At 37.4% G+C, this 16,807-nt stretch overlaps 1 protein-coding gene across 4 annotated transcripts in view; it reads right to left on the reverse strand.

The window, feature by feature from the left end:
- Window positions 1–8,495: 8,495 nt before the first annotated feature.
- SLC1A3 (solute carrier family 1 member 3) overlaps window positions 8,496–16,807 on the reverse strand; it is a 54,295-nt gene continuing 45,983 nt past the window's right edge. For 2 of the 4 annotated variants that reach the window (XM_042875295.1, XM_042875294.1), the window contains 5 exons: window positions 14,771–15,066; window positions 12,818–13,051; window positions 11,246–11,440; window positions 9,732–9,866; window positions 8,496–8,700 (listed from right to left, as the gene is read on the reverse strand). In XM_042875295.1, the coding sequence (XP_042731229.1) occupies window positions 8,496–8,700; window positions 9,732–9,866; window positions 11,246–11,440; window positions 12,818–13,051; window positions 14,771–15,066 (1,065 nt within the window). The remainder of the gene's footprint in view (window positions 8,701–9,731; window positions 9,867–11,245; window positions 11,441–12,817; window positions 13,052–14,770; window positions 15,067–16,807) is intronic. The other 2 variants (XM_042875298.1, XM_042875297.1) reach the window with 2 other exon arrangements.

Raw genomic sequence — 16,807 nt, forward strand, 5'->3', positions numbered from 1 at the left:
AGAGGGACCTGGATAGGCTTGAGAGATGGGCCCATGCCAACCTCATGAAATTCAACAAGGCTGAGTACAAGGTCCTGCAACTGGGTCATGGCAATCCCAAGCATAGATACAGGTTGGGTGGATAAAGGCTTTAAAGCAGCCCTGACGAGAAGGATTTGAGGGTGTCAGCTGATGAAAGACTCACCATGTGCTGGCAGTGTGCCCTCAAAGCCCAGAAGCTCAAGCATGTCCTGGATTGCATCAAGAGAAGCATTACCAGCAGGTCAAGGGAGATGATTCTGCCTCTCTACACTGCTCTTGTGAGACCCCACCTGGAATACTGCATCCAGTTCTGGGGCCTCCAGCACAAGAAGGTTATGGAGTTGTTGGATGGGATCCAGAGAAGTGCCACAAAGCTGATCATAGGATTGGAACACCTCCCCTGTGAGGGCAGGCTGAGAGCTGGGGCTTCTCAGCCCGGGGGAGAGAAGGCTGCAGTGGAGACATTAACAGCCTTCCAGTTCCTGAAAGGGGCCTACAGAAGAGCCAGGGAGGGATGTTTTGTAAGGGGAAGTAGTGACAGGATGAGGGGAAATGGCTTTAAATTGGAAGAGGGTAGATTTAGATTACATATTAGAAAGAAATCTTTGTTGTGAGAGTGGTGAGACACTGGAACAGGTAGCCCAGTGAAGTTGTGAATGCTCCCTTCCTGGAGGCATTCAAGGCCAGTCTGTATGAGGCTGTGAGCAAACTGGTCTAGTTAGAGATGTCCCTGCCTATATCAGTGAGTTGGAACTAGCTGATCTTAAGGGTACTTTCCAACATGAGTTTATGATTATGTCACAGTGGAATTGTGTTTGTAGACTGCTATGAGGGATGAAAAGTTATTTTAAGATAGTGTTATCAATCTTCTTATTCTTACTCTATGAGAGTGCAATACAACATGTAGTACTACTAGAGTTGGCAACACTGCAGTTTTGAGTAGGAAAAGCTCAGGCCCTGGCCAGATGCCACACAGACTCTTTTTTTTTTTTTTTTTTTTTTCCTTTTGTGCCAGCAGAGAGCAACCCTGTGGCTGAAAGATCTCACCTGAATTCTGACATTGTTCATGGGGCAGACCATCAGCCACCGAGGTGGAAGAGCATTGAAGACAACGCTTGACCTATAATGGGGCTCTATCAGTTTAGAGAGCTGAGTTGAGGAGCTGGCATGGGCCAGGAAAAAAAGGAACTCAATTTTTTTTAATGTTTCTTCATCCGGATCATCAGCTGTGGTCAAAAAGCAACCTGGATGAAACCTTTTCAGAGTTTCTTGTGGAAAGGCTATCATTTGGTAAAGTCCTTTCAAAATGCAGTATATTTACTGTCTGTATGCATCAACAGGGACAAGTTTCCAAGTACAGTTTCCAAGTGTAGAAATCTAGCATTCCACAAAGGAGAACTGGAAATTTGGGTGGGGAGGAACTTGATGAGGTTCCACAAGAGCAAGTATAGAGTCCTACTCCTAAGAGATATAACTTCACATGCAGATTATGGGCTGACGTGCTGGAAACAAACTCTGTGGAGAAGGACCTTGGTGACCCAGTGACTGGCCATAAGATAGCAATATGCCCTTTGGCCAAGAAGGACAATGATATTCTGGGGTGCATTAAAAAGAATGCAGCTAGCATGTCAAGGGAGGGGATCTTCTCCCTCTACTCTGCCCTGGTGAGGTCACATTTGGAGTACCATGTCCAGTTCTGTGCTCTCAAGTTCAAGACGGGGAACTTCTGGAGAGAGTCCAACAGAGAGCCACAAAGATGATGAGGGGCCTGGAGCATCTTCCTTCTAAGGAAACACTGAGGGACTCATGGCTGCTCAGCCCTGAGAAGAGAAGGCTGATGGGGGATCCCTATAAACGCTTCTAAATATGTGAAGTGTGGGAGTCAAGTGGAGAGGGCCAGGCTCTTTTTAGGTGTACAGCAGTACAGCAGTAGGACAAGGTGCAGAGGGAACAAACTGGAACAGGGGAAGTTAAATAATAACACAAGAAAGAACTTCTTTATTTTGAAGGTAACGGATCACTGGAATTGGCTGCCCACAGTGATTGTGAAGTCTGCTTCTCTGGAGATATTCAAGACCCAACCTTGAAGTTTTCCTGTGCAATCTACTCCAAGGAATTTGCTTTAGCAGGGAGTTGAACTAGATGATCTCAAAAGGTCTCTCCTCGCCTCCACAATTCTGTGATTATGTTATTCTCACAGTGCGTTGGAAGATACCAGATCACCAAGATCACCAAGAGAGTGGAAGAGAGATCAGCAATTGTGCTAAACTCCATCCTGTTAGCAACCAGAGTTACTAAATAATAAGCCTATACACCAGCACTGTCCCAATAATTAAAAGAGTGTTTCAGGCACAGCATCAGACATTTACTCTAAGAAAATTTATCTTGCCAGCGATGCTCAGACAAAGCACAGACAAATGAGCAAAAACACACATAAAAGAATCCATTAACAAGAATTAAGTTGTTCACAGTTAACCTCTTAATGGTTGTGCTGAACGAACAAGATGAATGAATCTATTATTAATGTGAATAAACTGGATTACAGTAACATTCTGCAGCTGGAGTCTGCTTGTGAAGTTTTGTGCTGAATTGTTCACTAGTTGGTTTCACTTTTTAATTGGAGAGAAAACTTTTCTTGTAAAAAACATTTGCCACATGATGGCAGCACAATCCAATGGGACTATGGCTGTCACTGCTGGGAAACATTTTGCAGTTTGTAGGTGGCTGATTGTTACAGAGCCACAGAACAGCTAAAAATGAAGTGTTGGCAGCACCTGAATAGCTCTTTTGCATGTGGATGCTAAGTGGCACACTGGGTTAGTATCGTAGTCCTTTTCTCCCAGAGACTCAGCCTTACATCCTGGCTTAGCCTGCAAGTGGAAGCAAGCTGGGTGGTCCCATCCCAGCCTCCTTTTGTGTGTATCACAAAACCACCCTACAGCTTGGCATGGCCAGGCACTGCTGCCTGGTGGAGGAGTGGGATTCAAATAGGTGTGAGGCCAAGGGGCAAGGAGAAGCAGCAACTCTGTGAGGGGGGGATGTTTTGTGGAACCTGCTAAGACCCAATGACTGTCACCATCTGGCATCAATGCTGATTTTATTCTGAGTATATTTACACTGTAGTTTACTCTCTGTGCGTGAAATATGAGTCAAATCTTTATTCTATTCTTCTTCCTACTGCAGTTAGTGGGAGTTTTCCCAGTTGGAGGAGTAATCAAGACCAAAGAATTTGGCCTGTTTTTGTGCACAATTACAGTGACCAAATTGATTTAAGTTTTGTTTGAGGCAAAGATTGCATGAGTTCCCAAATGCATCTCAAATATCTACAGCACGGAAGCATTCAAAGGTCCAGGTCAGTAAGGGCAGATCTTCTGAGTCTGGAAGGTGCACAAGGCATTACTCAGCTTTGTGTTGGCTTCGCTGTATGGGCTCTCCACAATCTTTATCACGGAATCATAAAATCATACAATTTTTTGAGTTAAGTCACTCTCTGGGTGACCTGTTTCAGTGCCTCACCACTCTAATTGCAAAAAGTTTCTTATATCTAATCTATGTCTCCTCTCCTTTAGTTTGAAACCATTTCCCTTTGTTTTATCACCACAGGCCCTGCCAGACAGTCTGTCCCCTTCTTTCTTACAGCCCCCCTTTAGATACTGACAAGCTCCTCTCTTGTCTTCCCACAGCCTTCTCTCCTACAGGCTGAACAACCCCAGCTCTATCAGACCATCCTCAAAGGAGAGATGTTCCATCCTTTGGATCATTCTTTGTGGCCCTCCTCTGATAGTACCTTGTTTTCTGTCAACAATGAAGAAAAAATTCTGAGCAATAAGGAAAAGCAGAAAAATATACAATGTGTGGGGAAAGAAAGTTGTAAAGAGCAAAGAAAAAGTGTTCATTTAAAAATATATTGCTGAAAAATGCAGTGCTGAGGTAAGTGCTTATGAAGCGGTGCCAGCTTTTGTGAATACAACTGGCTTTAAAGTGAGGAGAGGTAGAAAAGTTGAGCTATTTCTTTTTGATATTTACCTTGAAAAATTGTTCAGTGTTTTATTTGAGAAAGGCAATTCACTTAAAAGCTGATTCATTTCATTTTAAATAAACTAAAATCAATCCAGAAATGAGATTAAAATGAGATGTTTCAAGAAGAGGAGAATGACACATTTAGCTATACCTGAAACAGACTGCTCTGTAATAAAAAATTAGCAATAAAAAATTGTTTCATGATGCCACGGAAAAATTTTATTCTCCCATGTTTTTCAGTTCTCTCACTGAAGTGAAAAATCAATTATTTGTGCAGCCCTAGTTGTGTAATGAGGCATGCTAATGAAAAACTTTGGTTGGAGATGAAAATGTTCCTGTTCTAAAATTTTGGCATTTTAGATACCTCTGTGTATGTGGGAGCCAGAAGGGAGGAAAAAAGGACAGGAAAAGGACAGAAAAGTCTCACCATGCAGAATGTTATCTTCCAGCTAATGTTCTCTTTACTGTCAGAGAGAATTTTGCTGCCGAGAGATGATGTTGCAACTCTGGATTTTCAGATTGGTGTGGAGGTGTAGACATCTCTCCCCATCTTTCTATTGCTCCACACTTCCAGTGTAAGCCAATCTCTTAATAAAAAAAAATGACAGAAAACCAGACAGGGAGTGATCTGTCAGCTCACCTCAATTTTTTATCCTGTTCTGGGAAACAGCTGATCATGCTAGAAGCAAGTTGATGACACTGTGTTGATTACAACAAGAACAGCTAGCACATTTGATCATGTCAGAAGCAAGTTATACTCTTCTGGATCATTTTTATTCTTTATTAAACCAAATACATGTTATATTATTGCTTGAAAACAATGCCCTCAATTTCTCATCAATTGTGCTTGCGTTGGAACACAAGTGTCCCTAGTTCAAACTAGTCCTTCTGAAAGGAAGGCAGAAGCACTCGCTTGTGCCAGTAGTTCATTTTCCACATGCATGATCCCTTTGCTTTGTATGGGCCACACACTGTTACAGAGACATAAATTGTTGTCTAAGAATGGCATGCCTGTTTTGTACCTCAGCTTCCAAATGAAACCACCACTGAAAAATTATAGAATACCAGAGATCTTTATTCTGTATGGAGCCATAGAACTTTGAGGTCACTGTGCCAGTAACACCTCCAAGTAATGTACTAACTCTCTTTTCTTTAGCTCTTCATGCTGTGACAGTTATTATAGAAACACAAAGATACCAAATTGAATTGAATCAAAGAATGAACGTGTAGGCAACATAAAAAAATGGGAAAAACTATGCTTATGCATTTGGTAATACCATTACTTTTTTGTTTGTTTGCTTGCTTTTTAAAGCTGATTGCATTTATGTATTGTTTTTGCTCAAAACACTGCAGATGAATCAGTGAAGGTCATTGTCCAGTTTTGTTGCCATGTTCAGGAAGGCAAGACTTCTCACTGCTGTGTCCATCTGCTCCAACTAAGACAGATTTCCAAATGCAAGTGATTCAGCTCACATACCTTCCCACTCCTTCTGACAAGATATTCACTTCCATTAGATAGTATCTCTGCTAGCTGAAGTTGTTGCCAAATGAACCCTGACACCATAACAAACTACTTCTGTGAGAAAAACAGTGGATTGTCTAGGATGGCCATAACATTACAGTGCTGTAATACCCCAGTCAAAGGACTTCTATTACTTCCCATGGCACAGTGACCTTACTGCGTTTGGACCATGTATTACACATTCAAAATGAACTGGCAGCTTTTCAGTTACTGAATCAATTAAAATATAAATGCTTACCTTTTAAGATTTTGCAGAGATGTATTTATGTACCTAAATGTGAATGAACTTCATTCAGTTGGACGTTTTTTTCTTATAATTTTGATGTTCCTTTCTGCCTTCACTTCCTTGCCTTCTTTTGTCAGTGGTGTTTCACTTATCTATTTTCTTTGATCTTGGAACTCTAAGCAGATATTTGAAGTGAGGAACCCCTGCTGTGTAAAGAGCCTGGAATTCCCGAAGTCCCATATTATGAGTTTGTTTGCTTTGAGTTTGCGTAGAACTTTGGTTAGAGAGCCTTTGAAAGAAATCCCCCCAAAAAGCAGTAATGTAAAACTATTTTTATTGAAAATACATCTACAAAGTAATGTTTATGAATTCACTCTGTGTGCATACCAATGCAGAACCAATGAGGACTGAGCAAGGGAATCTTTCTGTAATACCTGATTTCCATAAGAAACAAAGTTAGTATAAAAAGGATAGCATGTCTTGTGAAACAACTCATTTTTCTCAATTGATGTCATAGAAAGACAGCCATTTGCATTATGTCTTTGCAATGTATTTCCAAACAGAATCTTAACAAAAATTAAATTGTTATGCTGTACATTCTACAGTTAAAATTTATGCACACATTTTGAATACAGTATCTATATAAAAATATCTCTAATTACACGTATCAGAAAATGTCTATCTGTCCTAGATTTGCATTTTGTTAGCAAAAACATAAAAGTCACACTTGATTTCTTTCAGTGAGAGATTAATTTAAGAGCTTTGTAGGTTTGACCACTCAATGCTCTGAGTTAAACCCTGCTCACTTCAATCACTGAAGAGTTCCTGCTCCTATCGTCTGGACTAAACAACTGGAGAAGATGGGCAGGAGTTTTCAGTCCTAAACAAAACAGTCTTGCCTTGTTGCTCTAACATGGGAAAAAATTTACCTTCAGTCAGGATGTTGACATTTTCATTACAGTGAAATACACTGCATTTATTTTCTCCTAAAGACAAAAGCAGCATACTGCATATGTTTTGTGTTACACTTGGGGAATTGCAAGGGAATTACAAGGGAATCCTTCATTCGTATAGTCAGATTTTATTTTGTTGGGCAAGGAAGAAAGAAAAAAAATAAACATTTAAATAAAAACAATCACTCAATATTATTCTGCCTTCTGATTGATTGGCATTTCTTAATTCCCCTAACTGTAGCTGTATTATAAAACTTTCCAGTTTAACCTCTACAATGATACAAGTTAAAAGGAGAACATATATAATTATTATTTCTAAGAAGGGGCTTCACTGGGGAATAATGCTGGAATGAACAAAAAAAGCAACAGGATTACAAGTGCATTGTCTCTCTTTTTTCATTCTTTCCCTACTGATTCCCTGAAAGAAGCCCACAATATTGCGCTTTAAAATCCTTTCTAATCATTTTTTATATATTTATTATAATATTTACTATTTTGTATTTTAGATTAGATTTATATATTTTTCCTAGTAAAAAGTCAAAAAGCACCCATAAGTTTTACTTTCTAGAGGGTTTTTTTTTTTGTTTTTGGGATGCTGCTCATAAATGCATAAGGATTTTGGAATTTTGCATTGAAATAGGGAGCCTTCTTCTCCAGGTGGAAAAACATAAGTCTGGCTAACAGCTTTATTACTTATCAGTGAAGGACCAAGGGTTTCGGAGCTCTACAATCAGAAGATCTCTTGTTAGCCCTAAGGATTCAGATTTAGAATCCAGTCCTGTTAGGATCTGAACAACTCACCCTTCTGCACTCTCTGCAGAGGGCTGGCACTGCCTCCTATTTATATTATTGCTTATTAAGTAGATTAATTGGCGCACCTAAAGCATATTTTTTTATATCCCCAAAAGTAGAAGATGCATTTCCAGTCCCAGAGTCAGTACAGCCTAGGGCCTTGCCCCTACAAACATTTACAGACATTGATTGTTCAGCTGTGTTGTGGAGTTGAAGTTAAAGGTCAAATCCGTGCGGAGGTACATATATATACATACACAAATGTCTGCAAATCCATGGGAACTGACTAGGCTGAGTTTTTGTCAAGATCAGCTGAGGATAGCATAAAAAATAGTGTCTAGATAAAATCACTTTCTCAGAAGTATTTCAGCTTAGCTGACAAAGTGCTGATTGTGGGAATTGTTTCTGTATCTATACACCTCCTTTTTTATTCTTTCAATTAATGTCCTTTTGTTGTCTAGTAATTGAAAAAGGCTGTAATGCTAGAAAAAAAAGAACATCAAGTGAAAAAATCATCCAGCTGGATGCAGTTATCAAGGTGGAAGCATTGATTTTGTGCTTACAGATGGTAAATTTTTCCAACAGGTATTTAAAGAATAAAAACATTTTCAAGCTTTGTTATCTGTTGTTACTTTCCAGTTCATTAAAAATATCACATTTAAGGACTGAGTAACATATATACTTTTTTTTCCTTTTAATTTAATTGTTGATATCTCTTTTTTTATCCTCACTTAGCACATGTCTAGCAGGACCAGTGTTGTTGTCTGTTAATTGTTTTTATTTTTATGTGGGAAGCCACTCGATCACTGCTACTTTGGAATATATTTCCATTAATTCTTTTCAGTGCTAGCATAAAGGGAAAAGACAAGGGATAAGTGAATGTCGTGAATTCAAGATACAGAAGGCTGGGAAAAGTGTATGTTTTCCGCACTTGTAGTGTTAGACTCATGCCTCCTTTACCCTACATCTTGGTTTCACTGTCTAAAGGTTTCTCACTCTCATTTTCTTGCGAGATCAGCTGGTATGGTTTCTTCATTTCATTCTCCTCTATCACAGAATTTCCCATCTCAGCATCCCTGTTCTTCAGCTCATGCCGTGATAAGTGTTCAACAATCCCTGCTCCAATGGAGTCTCCCAAGACATTGGTGGTGGTACGGAGACGATCCCTAAGGAGAAATAATAAATTAACTTTGAGTTTATCACTGGTATGATATAGTATGCAGACAAGATATTAAAATTGCCATTACTTATCTACTACATGATTCAGCAGTTTTATGTAGACAGTGTATATTTGTCGAATCCATTAATGTTATTATTCCTTCTAGAAAGTTGCAATATACTGGGATTTGGAGAAATTAAGTCTGTTAATACTGTTGGCAACTCCACACTAAAAAACAGTTTGTGATGTGGAGAACAAAGGGAGCATATGGCAAGTGTTTATCAGAAGCATTTTTATACTTGTTTGAGTTTATACCCTCTGAACATATAAGCCAATGAGAATCTGCCTTATTTTCATTTCCCTCCTGACCAGAGTTTCCTCCAACTTCTTGCAAGGATCACTTGGTTGATCCTTGAGTTGAAGGGTAAAAGCCGCTGGAAACTAGGTCAGAGAAATTGATTGGAAGAAACATGCCTGTGATTTACTTCTTGGATCTAGGAGATTTCCCTGCATACCTATGGATGTGGCTGTACTGTCTTCTGCAGACAAAGGAACAGAACAACTGATGATGTTTTTTGCTGATATTACAGGTTGCTGGATAAGAAGTAAACAACTTTTCAGTTCTGTGTCTATGTGGAAGACATTAACCTTTCCTGGATTAAATAACCAGACGGGCTACAATATTCTAAATCTGATTGATGGAAAGAATTTCATTAACAGCCTCCAAAATAAATAAATAAATAAGTAAATAAATAAGTTGAAACACTAAAGAAATTATTTTCTAGTTGCATTACAGTGTATATGAAAATTTTCTTAGTATTCTAAGGATCCAGGTTTATAAATCATCCTTTTGCACACAAGAAGAGCCATCACTAGGCTAAACCATCTGCTTTAAATACATATACTATTTGCAAGAAATTGTGATTCAAGACTTCTGCAGCAAAAGCACACTGCAGACTGCCGTATTGTCAAATTGTGCCTGCTACTGCTACCTCCAAATATGGTCTAAGTTCTTAATTCAGCCATAGAAATACTTACAAGAACCAGTCCACTGCAATGATAAGAGTGATATCATCCGTAGGCAAACCTACTGATGTAAGCACAATGACCATGGTGACCAGTCCGGCTTGAGGAATGCCTGCAGCTCCAATACTGGCAGCTGTAGCTGTGATGCTGTGCAAAGAGACAGCAAGAACAATTAATTCACTTCCATAGTAAACACTTTACCAGCTGATAAACATTAAAAACAAATACGAAGCAAAAAGTCATTTGCTCTTTAGTAAAGAAAACTGTGAACGAGACCCTAATCTGAACACGGCACAGGTGGAGGGGTATATGGATTTTAGTCCAAAATGTATACACTGAACTTTTATCCTGAACTCTGGTAACGTGATTTTGTGTCATGGTAAATCCCCTCCTTTGTGCTTACGGCCTGTCAAAAACATTATAGGCACATGCCATAACTCACTGAACAAACCAATTCCAACACCCCAAACGTGTTAAGGTTGTGGAAGTAATTTTGTCCTGGCAGATCTGATACAAAAAGTTTAATTCTCTGTCCATCTCACTATAACCTTATGCTAGATGAATTACCAACTCCTGCACCATTTTGAATTCAGTCAACATGAAACAGAAAACTGGCAAACCCCCTGAATCATACACTCCAGTAGCTTGACATAAATATGCTTGTTCACATTCAGTTTAGCAAGAATTTTGTTTTGCCAGATGATTTGTCAGGGAGCAGCTCTAGTATGAATGAATATTGAATTTCTGCCCTGGAGTGTGAAGGCAGTTTTACCTGTGTTTATCCTGTGTTTCCAGGTCACCATTATCTGAATGTACAGTGTTGCTGAGTAATAAGTACTTGTTTGTCTGCCCACATTTTCCCACTTTCCCTTTGCTGACATTTATCAGTAATGCACATGTACCCATCACTTTTTTCTTTAAGCCATTTCAGTCACATAATAAAATTAATGCCAATCAATTATCAAGTGCTACTTACGCTTTTTTTTTTTTTTTTTTTTTTTTGCTGTTATATTTCAAACATAAAGGCTTGTTGCTTTAAAACATGCTCATTTTCTCCACCTCTATGAGCTGATTTAACAAAACGTACTGCTTCTCCTTACACAGATTGCTCTACTTGAGACCAAGACTAGGAAAATAGCACCCTGCTATCCGTAGCACTGTACCATGCCGCTGTGCTGCTCTTATGCTACAGCTTGGTGCGTGCACTCTAAACTATCTGGTGCAGATCCTGACATCTGTGTGTATACTTCAAGAAAATTTTAATGACAAAAGAAATTTAAAACTTCTTGTTGACCCTACTAAGTACAGTGATACATATGTCATGCAGCAGTTTTTCAAATGTTTACCTAATGAAGAGTATGTGCTGGGGCCTCTTCTGTGCAGAAGGTGTAAATAATTACAGTTATTTAGCTACTTTAGTAGTTCTTGTTTTTAGCTCTAGATGTTTTTGTTTAATCCCTTATTTAATGACATAGAGTCATCACAAAGATGCTTTGATTAGATGTAGGTAATAATGATGTCTGTACCTGATTGTGATAATCTGCCCAAAGTTCAGATCAAAGTTGTTAACCTGTGCAATGAAAATTGCAGCCAAAGCCTCATATAAGGCAGTGCCATCCATATTAATTGTAGCACCAACTGGCAGTACAAATCTTGTAACTCGTTTGTCCACTCCATTTATTTCTTCTAGACACTTAAATGTAACAGGCAGTGTTGCAGAACTGAAACAAAAAGAAGATAATGCATGGTATGAGTTTTACATAGTGGAATGTACCCTGTCATTCACTGCGATGACTTGAAAGATTTTTCTAATTGTCTTAAATTTTTGTGATCTACCAGATTATATATATATATCTGCCAAGGCATATATAATACTGTAGGTTCTCCTGATCCTCTGGGACTAGTTGGCTATTCTGTAAGAGTGGACTTGGCTTCTGTTCTTAAAGATACATCTCTCCAATCTCTCCATCTGATCACATTGTAGAGATTTTTCAGCAACCCATGTTACTGTGTGTCAGTGACCTTTTCATTGCTAACTACTTCACAGACTTGGAAAACTCGATAAATACTGATAAAATAAAAATACTGATAAAGTGTAAAGAAGGGCAGTAAAGATTGTGCTAGAAAATCCCTTTGGTGACAACGTACAATTGAATTTTGAATAGTTTTTAAATCTACTTGCATTATGCTGTCTTAATCCAGCAACTGTTTAGGTTCTTACTAAGAATCTTCAGCAGCTAAAAGTTGGAAAAATACACTTTGAACGCTATTACTCTTACACACCAAATTTAAGTTTTGATAAAATTAGATTTTTTTTGTAATTGCCACCATTTATTTTCTCTTGGACTATGTTGTACTATTTTCCTTTTAAAATTGTTGAGAAAATTCCCTTTTAGACATTCCATAGATATTCCACACATTGCAAGGACTGACACCAAGATGTCAATCAAGGAAGAGTCAGTTTCAACAGTAGTTGTCTTTCTTTAACTGAAAATATGATGACATAGTCTTTTCTAAGTCCTCAAGAGCCTCAAGAGCAATACAAAATTTACTCAGATTCTTTTCTAATAGTCCTAATAGTTTATCATCTGGATATGGTATAGGAAATACATGTTTGATTTCAACAACATTTTCTTTCATCACAGATGGAGAGAGATATTTGTTCACATTAAGTCCCTTTGACATGGAACAATAGGGGCCTTTCTGTTGCAGGTCCAGGATCTTTAGAATAGGAAATCACCTGCCAAGACTCGAGCTCTCTCACAATTGCCTCTGAGTCTTTGTGCTTGCTTCTTTGTTTTGATACATGTAAGATTTCTTTTGCCAGCTTCATCCTTTACCAACAGTTACAAACTACCTATACAACTCCAAGACATAGGCTAACCAATGTCACAAGGGGTTCAGCCATACAGTCTGCATCACCAAACACATCAATTTCATGTCTGTTCAGGAGTTCTTAATAAAAATAAGAGCCTGAGTCAAAATAATGATAATAATAATCTCTCAGAGGGAAGTCAACCAGTTGCATTAGGCAAAAGTGTTTCTTAAACCAATAATATTAAAAAACACATATTTGACCTTAAAATATTGTTTTCTACCTGGAAGATGTTCCCAAAGCTGTGACTAATGCCTGGATTAGGCCTCCAATAAATACCCAGGGATTCTTACGAGTGATTAGGAAGTACAGAAGAGGTAGGACTATGACAGCATGGATAAGCAAACCGATTATAACTGTTACAGTATACATGGCAAGCTGACCACCAATTACACCCATATCTTCCATCTCAACAATTTTTCCAGCAATCAAAAAAAGGATTCCAAGTGGAGCATACCTGCAAATAAGAAATCAAATTAGTGTAGTAATGAACAATATAAAACATTCCCCTGTTCATATCTTTTACATGTTCGTGTACGTGCATGAAGGTAGGATATTACTAATGGGACGATTGTAGTTCAGAAGCAGTTCTAGAGTTTGTTTGACTATTGAGAATTCAACTTGGATGAAGCACAGTGTGAAAATTTTTGATAGGCTCTGCTAGATTCAGAATCTGGTAAGATGAATGTGAGAGGAGTATAGTATGCCTTTCAGACATAAAGCCTTGAAGAAAAACTTAAAAATGCATGTAAATCACTTAAGAAAACTGAATTGGCCAGACACGTGGACTGACATCGCATGTAAAGGAAGAATCATTAGAAGAACAGTTTCAGCTCAAAATTTTCCAGCATTAGGCTTTCATATGTAGGGAGATGAGCTTCCTTTGTAATTCAATTATTATTTAAAAGCTGGTTTAGCAAATTCTGTTAAAATTCTGCCTGCTAGAATGAAGTCTCATTCAACACAGTTGGAGATTATGCCAAGTGCCCATCTCTGTTCTCTCTCCGTTGTTGTTTCTTATGTCACAGAGGAAGAATTCACTCTTCCAGTGATTTCAAGATGCTTCTGTCCATTCCTAGTGGAGCACTCCATAAATACTTTAGCATGAAGCTGTCTGTACAGCAGAGGTCATGGCACTGTGGGGTAGCAACATGAGTGGTCTTATATACTTCTTCCTATCAGTAAGTGCAGCTACAAATAAAGGAGTTAGCACTCAGCATGAAACTCTACAGATCTACAGAAACACAGTTCTATTATTACAGCAGAATTTTTGGAGAGTCCTATTTCCACTTCCATAAATGCACATTTTTCTTATTACACTTGGTTATCAGTGAGCATAATTATCTAGAACATCTTAATTGTACTTTGAAACATAAAATCCATGTTGAAGTCTACCAGAAGTAACATTTTCTATCCTTTGCTTTGTTATCTCAAGTGTGCTTATAAATAATGAGAAAAGATTTTTGATTTGCACAGAAGTTTTCTGGATGTTTTAGGAGAATTTTACAATATACTCATTTTTAGTTTTGCAGGTAGTACTACAAAAGTATGTGTAGGTTTTGAGGTTTTGGGGATTGTGAAGAAGGTAACAAGATATTTCAGCTTTTTATTTTTTTCAAAATCAACCTTCTACATGACAGAAAATAAGACTTCATTTTTGAAAAGGATTTCTACATGTTTGAGGGAAAATGTATAGGTTTTATTTATCTATTGAACATAGGAAATGAAGTAGAAAAAATATGTATATCTTTGTGCAGCTACAATGCAAGGACATACTACAATAATTGCAGGAGCTGCTTGTTTTGGAAACTAATTGATAGCAAGGTCTTGCTGTGTAGAAATAAGATTATAGGAGAGGTTTGCCAGTTTCCTCTAGTGAAGTCTGAGTAGATGATAAGGAAATTTTGATAGCATGTTATTTTGACTTCTCACATTATGAAGACATAGAATGAGTACTAAGCTTGGTGTATTGTGCCAAAGATCCTGATTCTTCTCAGGGTAAAAAGCCAAACACATTGTAAAACTAAATATACAGAACTACAACTTAGGAGCTCATTTAGCAGAAAGGTACAATTCAGTTAAGTTCTTATTGTACTACTTCCTGCCAAACAGACTATCCACCATAGTGAAAGAATAAAGTTAGCAACTTAATACGTAATTTATCAGAGGCACTTACCACATGATTAGAGCTACCAGTCTCATGATAGCCTCATTAAGGCTATCAAAGAAGTCTTTTAAGGCCTGACCTTGCTCCTTCATGCTTCCAATCACCAGGCCAAAGCTTATTGAGAAAACCACCAAGCCAAGGGCATTCACTCCATTTACAGAACCTGGAACAGGAACCATTTCCTCTTTCATTTGTGTGAGGGTTTCCATTGCTGCTGATACATTACTTATTATGGAAGCCACTGTGGATGTGTCATTGGATGGGATATCTACTTTAAACATTCTCTTTTCATAGTTAGTTTTGAACTGGTAAAACGAGAAGAACAGAAAGAGGGAAATCATGTGAATTGTCCAAACAAAGGTAAAAATCGCATATCATTACATTATTAATTTCCATTGTAGAACACATAAATTTTTGTGTAATGCTTGTTGCTAAGGTAAGCTGTGATGAAAACAGGCTTTCCTGAAAGCAACATGAAAACATATTGACCTCAATACCTTCCCCTTTGGATTTAAGGACTTGTTCTCTCAGAATTTGAAATTGAAGACACATTTGTCATGCTTGTGAATTTATTATAAATCTACTGATATTTAATTAGCCTTTTAATAAATAATTATTATTCCCAAAAACATATTTCCAACTGTTTTTGAATTAGAAAAAAATAGACTGAAATTAATCTAAATGTAGCATACCTACCCTTCTCAATTCTTTAGTCTGAAATTAGAAATTTGCTATGAAAGAAGCCATTAGTTTTCTCTACTATGCAATAAAAAGGTACCACTTTTGTTTATATAGAAGTTTCTAGTTTAAATAATTCCTCTAGTGAATGGGAAAATCATTTTAAAAATCTCAGTGCTCTACTAAACCTCTACTTTGACAACCAGTCTTCCACCACCTACTACTTTTCCAAAAAGAAATGTGTATGTACCCTAAATATTTGTTTCAGCACTCAAAAAAACCCTCAGCGCTATCCTTATTAAACTCTTTTGAGCACAAGAAATACTAAATAACACTCCTAAAATGTTTCTAGTTTATCTTGGGATGCTAAATATCACATTAAAGCAATGGGATACAGGTGTCAAGACTATTCAGTATCTTTGAATTATTATTCCTTTGGATGTGATTCCTTTTTCTTTCTTTCTTTCTGTTTTTTTTTTTTTTTTTTTATAGGTTATGGAGGTTAATCAAGTGAATCAGGTCAAGAAACTGAATTCCACAAGTGGAACAACATTGAAATTGGGACTATTGTCCAAAGTTGTACATGAAATATTTCTAGTTGCTTTTTTTTTTTTTTTAAGGTTTAATGGGGGTGTAAAGGCTTCATAATACATATATTTTTATTTCTCTTAGTTATTGTATATAATAAAACAAAACCAACTAGGTAGATGTTTCTTATTTTGGACGTCTGAAGGGTCTAATTATGCTGGACTTACAGACATGCAGTTTAGACAAACATAAAAAAGTAATCTCTTAATGAGAACTGAAGTTAAAGACTAATTTCCTACTGAATTTCCTTTCATTTCTAGCTCTCCCTAGGTACACAATTACTGACTTTTCCTTGATTCTCCTAAATCATCCCCGGGTTCTTCTCTTATTCTTGCCTATTCAAGTAAGTCAAAAGCAACACATAGTAGGGCTGCTAGACAGTATTAGATGTGTGCTGTCTGCTGCCTGTTGCAACAGGTTATTTACTAATCCATAAACTACTTTTATTTCATCGGTAACACAGGCTTGTTTATGTAAGACATCCACTCCAGTGTCAATTACATTGGAGATACTGGGTTCCAAAGTTATTAGGGGGAACTGATAAAGAGTTGGGAAATGGAGGAGAAAGCACAATCACATGAAGTTTCTAACCTCTTTGGAAAGGCAGTTAGAAATTATCTTAGGTTACAGTAATTTTTTCTTTTTCTTTTTCTTTTTCTTTTTCTTTTTCTTTTTCTTTTTCTTTTTCTTTTTCTTTTTCTTTTTCTTTTTCTTTTTCTTTTTCTTTTTCTTTTTCTTTTTCTTTTTCTTTTTCTTTTTCTTTTTCTTTTTCTTTTTCTT

This window comes from Lagopus leucura, unplaced genomic scaffold (genome assembly GCF_019238085.1).
Source record: "Lagopus leucura isolate 7727_CA_CO unplaced genomic scaffold, USGS_WTPT01 Super-Scaffold_100014, whole genome shotgun sequence".
In the NCBI taxonomy this organism is placed as follows: Eukaryota; Metazoa; Chordata; class Aves; order Galliformes; family Phasianidae; genus Lagopus; species Lagopus leucura.